At 60.2% G+C, this 7,326-nt stretch overlaps 1 protein-coding gene across 1 annotated transcript; it reads right to left on the bottom strand.

The window, feature by feature from the left end:
* Positions 1-1,957: 1,957 nt before the first annotated feature.
* Positions 1,958-5,620, bottom strand: LOC104529082 (casein kinase I; the record flags this gene model as incomplete). The annotated part of the gene is made up of 8 exons (XM_010173272.2): positions 5,585-5,620; positions 4,893-4,962; positions 4,349-4,497; positions 3,625-3,859; positions 3,334-3,419; positions 2,830-2,914; positions 2,575-2,723; positions 1,958-2,041 (listed from the first exon to the last, which is right to left on the bottom strand). Coding segments are annotated over exons 3-8 (738 nt in total), but the record flags the coding sequence as incomplete, so codon positions are not given.
* Between the last annotated feature and the right edge of the window lie 1,706 nt (positions 5,621-7,326).

Genomic DNA, 7,326 nt, shown 5'->3' with positions numbered 1-7,326 from the left:
GAGGAAGAATGGGGAAGAGAAGGAAGAGGTGGAGGGAAAGGGCAGGAGAAGAGTGGCAAAGGGAGTAGAGAAAATAAGACATGCAAAAGCAAAAACATGACCGGAGCAGCTTGAGATTGTGACTGTGGAGGCCACTCGGGGTGACACGGTGGGTCTGTGCCCTCGCTGCCGCGTACACACACACACACACACACCCCCCAGCAATGGAGCTGGGCTCTTCCCCACGCTGGGCACGTCCTCCCTGGGCAGCTGAGGCCACACGGCCCCGTGGAGCACGGCCAGGGCTGGTGATCGGAGCGGGCTGGGACAGCAGAGCTGCTGTGCAGGGAGATGCGGCCGGGCCGAGGCGATGGCACCGGGCACTCTCCTGCCAGCGCGATGTTACGAGGCCGACACGGATCTCTGCAGGGTGGCTGTGAGGAGTTGTGCTGCTCCTCGAGGGCACCGGGCTCCTCAGCTCTCCGACCCCGCGGCCAAACCCTCACCGGTGAGCAGGGCACAGCCCCACGGCTGCGGGGGTACCCGGCATCCACAGGATCCCAGAGCTGGCCAGACTGGAAAAGCCCTTCAAGATCATTGAGTCCAACCATGAACCCAACACTGACCAGTCCCCGACTAACCCATGTCCCTCAGCACTGTGTCTACACGACTCTTCAATCCCTCCAGGGATGGGGACTCCACCACTGCCCTGGGCAACCCCTTCCAATGCCTCAGAACCCTTTCAGCAAAGAAATTCTTCCTCACATCCCATCTCAACTGCCCTGGCCACAACTTGAGGCCATTTCCTCTTGTCCTGTCCCTTGGTCCTTGGTTGAACAGACCGACAATCCCCAGGTTGGAAACTGCTCCCAGGCTGTGGGAGTTTTGTGCTTTGCTTCTCCCACTGCTCTGGAGAAGGGCTGTTGAACACGGCATTTCTCAGATGCTGAAGGCAAAGAGCAGACCTTCCTGGGAGCAAGTGCCCAGGAATAAGCCAGAGGTGCTTTGAAGATGTCACCTTCTCCCTCAGGAAGATTTCACCTTCTCCCTCAGGAAGCGCTGCCCAGGCACTGGTCAGTGAGGACCAGGGCTGCCCCAGGCTCCCCATGCTCGGCCAGGGGCATTGCTGGGCTGGTGTGTGGGTGAGGGAGGACAGGGTGCTGCACCCTCAGCTCCAGCCCATTTGCAGGTGCTCTGCTCCCCGCCGAGGTTCAAGGCAAGAGGATGAGGGTCTGCACGGGACCGCTGGAGAAACGCGTGAGGTTTTGCTCTTGGTGGCAGCAGTCCCAAAGCCGTGTGTCCTGCACCAGGGACAGGTCACGGCACCGGAGAAGGGCCAGGCAGCCCGGCCCCTTTGGCACCGAGACCCAGGCAGGGAGCTGCCCGCACAGCTCTGCCCGTCCCCCTGCCCTCGGCCCCATGTGCCATGACAATTCCCAGGGAAAATCCAGTCCTCTCCAGCACGGGGCAAAACGCTGCCAAGTTGCCCCATGAATCCCCCCCTGAGGTCCAGGAGCCCCCTCCCTTGTCCTGTGTCCCCATGCCATTGATGAAAGTGGCACCATGAACAGAGCAGCAAGTCACTCCCACGGGGACACAGCACTGGGGACACTGTCCTTGGCCCAAGGTGGCTCAGACTGGACCGTGCCCACGCCCATGGGCCAGCGCTAAATCCTGTAGCTTGCCGGCTGAAGCCCAGGTCTGGCGCTTCCCTGCCAGGCTACAGCCTCCCACGGCTGCTTCCTCCCGCTTCTGCCAGGCCACCTGGCCCTGGGGACAGTGCCCTGGTCCCCCTGCTAGCCACAGACCCAGACCTGCAGGGAGGACGCCGTCCCACAGACAGCACTGGAGAAACAAGGATGTCCCAGTCCCTGCCTCTGCCCAGGGCCCTGCTGGGCTCTGTCAGCCCGTGGAGCAGGAGTCTGAGACGCGCACGCCCGTGGTCCCGCGCCCCGGTCGGGGCAGCGCCGTGGCTCACCTGGTGTTTGGTGTGTGGCTGTGCTTTGTCTCTGTTCGGGGGCTGCACCTGCACCTCGCTATGCATCGTGCCGATGGGGGTGGGCTGGGGACACGACAAGGACAACATCAGCTGTGGGACAGCAGCCACCCCGCGCCCCCTGATCCAACCTCTGGCCAAACACGCAAAACACCCCAGAATTGGGGCCTGATCCCAGTCCAGCCCCCGTCCCAGTAGCTCCACGGTTGGTGTTTGGCTGCAGCGAGCCCACGGAGGGTGCCTGTGGCAGAAAGTGAGGTGCCAACTCGACTGCTGGGGTCCCCTTAGCTCCAGGAGCCTCACATTTCTGTGTCTAAAGCTTTAACTCATCAGCACGATGGCCCCAGCCTGGAGCTGGTGAGCACTGGTGGAGCTGATCTCTTGGGCACAGATGTGTGTGGCAGGGCCGAGTGCCAACCTGCTTTCTCCCTGGCTGCTGCTGCAGACCAAACTGACTCCCCACCACACTGACTGACTCCCCACCACACTGACTGACTCCCCTTCACGCTGACTCCCCACCATGCTGACTCCCCACCACGCTGCCCACCATCTCCCGGGGCTCAGCACCCTCTGCCCACCTCCAGTCCCTCCCCACTCACCAGTGGTTTCCCTGCCCAGTCGTATTCATAGTCGAACACGTAACCGTTCCTCTCGAACAAGTCTGTGAAGAGTTTCCGCAGGTAATCGTAGTCAGGCTTCTCGAAGAAATCCAGCCGCCGCACGTAGCGCAGGTACGTGGCCATCTCCTCTGCGGGGACAGAACAGCCTCGGTTGGGCCAGGGGGACACGATGCCAGGCCAGCAGGCTCTGGAGCCCGGCTGGGGACAGGGACAGGCCACGCAGAGTGCCCTCACCTGGGAAGTTCTCACAGAGCACTTCCACGGGAGTGGCTCTTTTGGTGTCACCGATCTTCTGATACCTCTCCTTTAGCGTGTCAGCCTGGCAGAGACAACAGCGGGTCAGTGTGAGCGCCAGGCACATCCCCGGGAGCGGGGAAGGTGCTGGGTGCTGACAGACCACTAACAGTTTCCTGATCCCCCTTTTCCAGGTAACAGTGACAGCTCCTTCCCAGGGAACCCCCTCACCCAGGGCAGGTCTGGAAGATGAACACTGGGGCGTGCGGTTCCAGGACAGCCGCTGTGCGAGCAGCTGGGGGGGACACAGAGAGGGGGACACCAACAGCTGCTCAACACAGCAAGGGCACAGCACAGAGCTCAGAGCCACAGCCCCTGCGTCTGGCGGGGTGACAACCCAGGGGCCAAAGCTTTCCCCTTCCCACACCCTGATGCTCCCCATGCCAGGGCAGAGCCAGACCCACGGGGCAGCCGTGCCCAGGGACAGCGGGAGCTGGCGGTTACCTTCAGGCCTTGCCAAGGGAGGCTCCCACGGAGGAAGTACATAAACATGTGCCCTAATGCTTCCAGGTCGTCCCTGCGGCTTTGTTCTGCACAGAGAAAAAAAAGAGACACGGGCACATTCCCACTAGAGCCACCTTTCCTGTCCCTGCCAGACCTTGAAGCACCCCAAGTCCCCTGCCAGCATCCCAGGTTGAAGAGCAGGAGAGGGAGTTTGTCACGGCTCTGGCAGGAGGGATCTCACGCCCTGCAGTCCCCTTCCCTCTCCCTTTTGGCTGCACAAGGTGCACACACCTTTCCCGAGGTGGGTGTTGATGCTCATGTAGCGTGCTGTCCCTGTCAGGCTCTTGTGCTCTCGGTAGGGGATGTGTTTTTTGGTCTCGGGGTCAATATACTCTTTGGCCAGGCCAAAATCGATGATGTGGATGGTATGCTGCCGCTTGCTGCCCGGCCGCCCCACCAGGAAGTTCTCTGGCTTAACATCTCTGTAGATCAGGCTTTTGGTGTGGACATATTCCATCCGTGTGATCTGGGCAGGGGCAGAAGGAGATGTCAGCACCACAGCAGAGATGCAGCGTGTGTCCCACACACATCCCCACACCCTCCTCCCCTGGGCCTGACTCTGCTCCGACTGCCTCACCCTGCTCCCCTCAGCCTGCTCATCACCCCGGGCACATCACCCACAGGCACAGCAGGATCTCCAGCCCTGGGAGACAACCTCAGTCTGGCCACATCTTGGACACACAGCAAGAGACACTGGGCTGTGCTCAGAGAGGGGCTGCGTGGGGTGAGGCAGAGCTCCCCTGCACCAGGGAGAGGGTGAGCTGTGGAGGGATGTGACAGCTTCCAGCGACCTGCTGGGTGCTGGCTCATCCCTCCATTCCCCTCCCCTTCCCTTCCCTGTGGGGTCCCCATGCAGCCTGACCACTGTGCCCAGGCATCACCCCGCTCCCCTGGGGTGGGCTGTGGCTGGGTGGGCTGTGCAGAGCCGTGGGCAAGGCAGGGGTGCTGTGCTCACCAGCTGGATCGCGATCATCAGGACGGTCTTGAGCGTGAAGGTCCGATCACACAGATCAAAGAGATCTTCTAGGCTGGGTCCCAGCAGCTCCAACACCATCGCGTTGTACTTCCCGCAGGGGCCAAAGTAGTAAACCTGAGGAATTCCTTCTGCAAGAGATGGAGCAGGGGCTGTCAGGGGTTGCTGGAACCCAGACTGAGGGCTGCAGATGGGGGGGATGTCTCTGCACTGCCCTCCCTCCGCACTGCAGCCAGCCTGGCTCTGCTCTTGGCAGGAGGGCAAAGGAAGCAGCTCCATCTGCATCCCTGACTGCTGCGGGGGAGGTGGGGGGGAGAGAACTCAATAAAAAGCGATCAAAGATCAGATGTGGCTCTGTGTAACACGGGCCTCTCCCTGCCGAGCAGATGGGCAGGAGTCGCTCGTGCCAGGGAGTGAATCTGCAGAGTCATGTTTGTAGGAAGCCTCTCCCTCTCCCTCTCCCTCTCCCTCTCCCTCTCCCTCTCCCTCTTCCTTTCCCTCTCCCTCTCCCTGCCCTGTCCCGTACCTGCATTGCCGAGCTGTTTGTAGAACCGATACTCCAGGTGCAGCTGGGGGGCCCGGGATTTTATGGGTTCCTTGGAGAAGAGAAGGAGAACAGTTCAGGTTGTTGTAGGGAGCAGGATGTTAAAGACGTCTGGGTGTGAGACCTTCACGTGCTGGACTGAGAGCATTTGGGGTTGAGAAAAAACTGGTATGAAATGGTGATGAAGCCTCGGGAAACAATGAGAGAAAACCAGCTCCTACGGGAGCCAGATCCATCCCCTCCAGAGAGATCTGGGTGCTGGGGCAGACGTTAATGGGAGCAGGTATCAGTGGGGACCACCCTCTCCTGGAGGTCTCTCTGCCACTGGCACCGGCTGAGCACAGCACAGGCCACAGCCAGGTCCTGGTGAACTTGGCAATGCTGGGTTCATGGTTGGACTAGATGATCGTAAGGTCTTTTCCAACCAAACTATTCTATGATCAGCAAAGACCCAGCTCTTCTCTCCCCCGGGCTCAGATCACCCCACCTGCAGTGACGTCTTGATGCTTTGCCTGCCCTCGATTCCTAGCAGCGAGCGCAGCTCCCCGCGCAGCCACCCACCCATCTCCTGGCGCAACCCGCGCGGCTCGACCTGCTCCGACAGCCCGGGGAGGGGGGACAATCTCCTTCCCAGGTGGCCTGAACATCACCGCCCTGACCACGGAGGGACTCACCAATTTGATAGCTACGTATTCGTTGGTGTAGAGGTTCTTTCCTGCAGGGAGAGAAAGGCAATTGAAAGCCAGTGAGCCTTTGCATTAACCCCACATCACACCCACCGCAGTCGCCTCAGGGCTCCTGGGCTGCACAACATCCCCAACAGGTTTGGTGGCTCCCACAACACATCAACAGGCCTCCAGGCACGAGCAGGAGCAGGAACCCACTGTGGGGAGTTACAACACGCCTGGTAATTACCCCCAGATGAGTTCTGTGGATTCCTCTGGGACAGGCAGGCTGCTGAGGGGCTGGAGCCAAAGCTGCTGGGAGAACCATCATCCCAGTCCAGACCTGCAGGGATGTGACTGGCCAAGGCAGGAACAAGGCTGGGACTTGCTGTTTGTCCCAGCTGCTTCCCAGCATGAAAAGGGGCCACCCTGGGCGCTGGGAGGGCTGTGCAGAGTTGGGGGATGCTGCTCTGTGGGGATCCCAGAGAGGGTGGCAGGGAGGAAAGACCCCTGGGAGCACTGGGACAGTGCGAGGCATTGCAGCCAGCCGTGGTTTGAAGATACCACAGAGAGGTGGAAATCCCTTCCCCAGGGCTGGGGTCACTCCTGGGGCCACCACACGTGTGTGTGTGTGTGTGTGTGTCTGCACGTGTGTGGTTCAACCTCACCCTTCAGGATGCTCCCACCCACCCCAGGGTGCAGGGGAAGCCAGGAGCAGACCCACAGCCTGGCCCAGACTGTACAAGGAGGAGCTGAAGGCATCAATGTGCTGCAGGGAGGGATAGGTAACTGCCTCCACGTGCCCAGAAGAGCTGAAAGAACAGCCCTGCCACCCCAAAAACCCTGTAGATGACTTTACTCAGAGAGCTCAGCACCTTCCCAGGAGTTCTCACAGCCATAACGACAGAAAGGTTGAACCAACAGTGTCTGCACATCACCCTGCTCACCCCAGAGAGCCAGGAGGGCACGAGGAAGGTGTTACACCCAGGAAGCATCAGTAGAACCTCTGCCCCAGGTCCATAAAAGCAAAGATTAAAGAGGTTTCTGAGTGCCCCTCCTGGCAGAGCCCTCCAGGAGAGCGGGGAGATGGGAGTTAACGGCAGCAGGTTCCCTTCCTCGGCACGCAGAGCCAGCAGACACGCGATCCCAGGGCCTGGCGTGTGCGTATCTGATGGAGCTGCATCTGTCTCCTCGGATTTTCTCCAAGCAATTTGCTCAGGGAACAAGCTCCTCCTGGCATAAGATTTCATCTGCTCTGACTGCTGCTCTCCACCTGAAGCAGCAATAAATCCTCGCCGGGTGACATCAGAGCCAGCTGCTGAGCGCCAGAGTCGGCGGCAGGATTACGGGAAGAGGGATGAATGGGAGATATTAATGGAGAGGCTCCTCCCAGGACCAGCTCTGCAGCCAAGATGTGGCTCAGCCCTGCTGCCTCGCTGACCCTCTCCCATCCCAGGGGACCTCAGCCAAGCCACTCTGTCTCCTGCCTCTGCAAAACCAAATCCCTTCGCAGCGATTAGGAAGTAGGTGATTAAGAAGGGAGAAACGTCTGGCGAACGCAAGCATAAGCCAGACCCAGGGCTTCTGGTCCATCACAAACCAACATTTCCTGGGGAGGAGGTGGGACATCCCCCAGACCCACATGTGGTTCCAGAAGGTTCATAGAATCATAGGATCCCAGACTGGTTTGGGTGTGAAGGGACCTCAAAGCTCATCCAGTCCCAACCCCCCTGCCAGCAGCAGGGACACCT

The sequence above is a fragment of the Antrostomus carolinensis genome, unplaced genomic scaffold, assembly GCF_000700745.2.
Source record: "Antrostomus carolinensis isolate BGI_N321 unplaced genomic scaffold, ASM70074v2 scaffold37298, whole genome shotgun sequence".
NCBI classification, from domain to species: Eukaryota; Metazoa; Chordata; class Aves; order Caprimulgiformes; family Caprimulgidae; genus Antrostomus; species Antrostomus carolinensis.
This window is presented reverse-complemented; position numbering and strand designations above follow the sequence as displayed.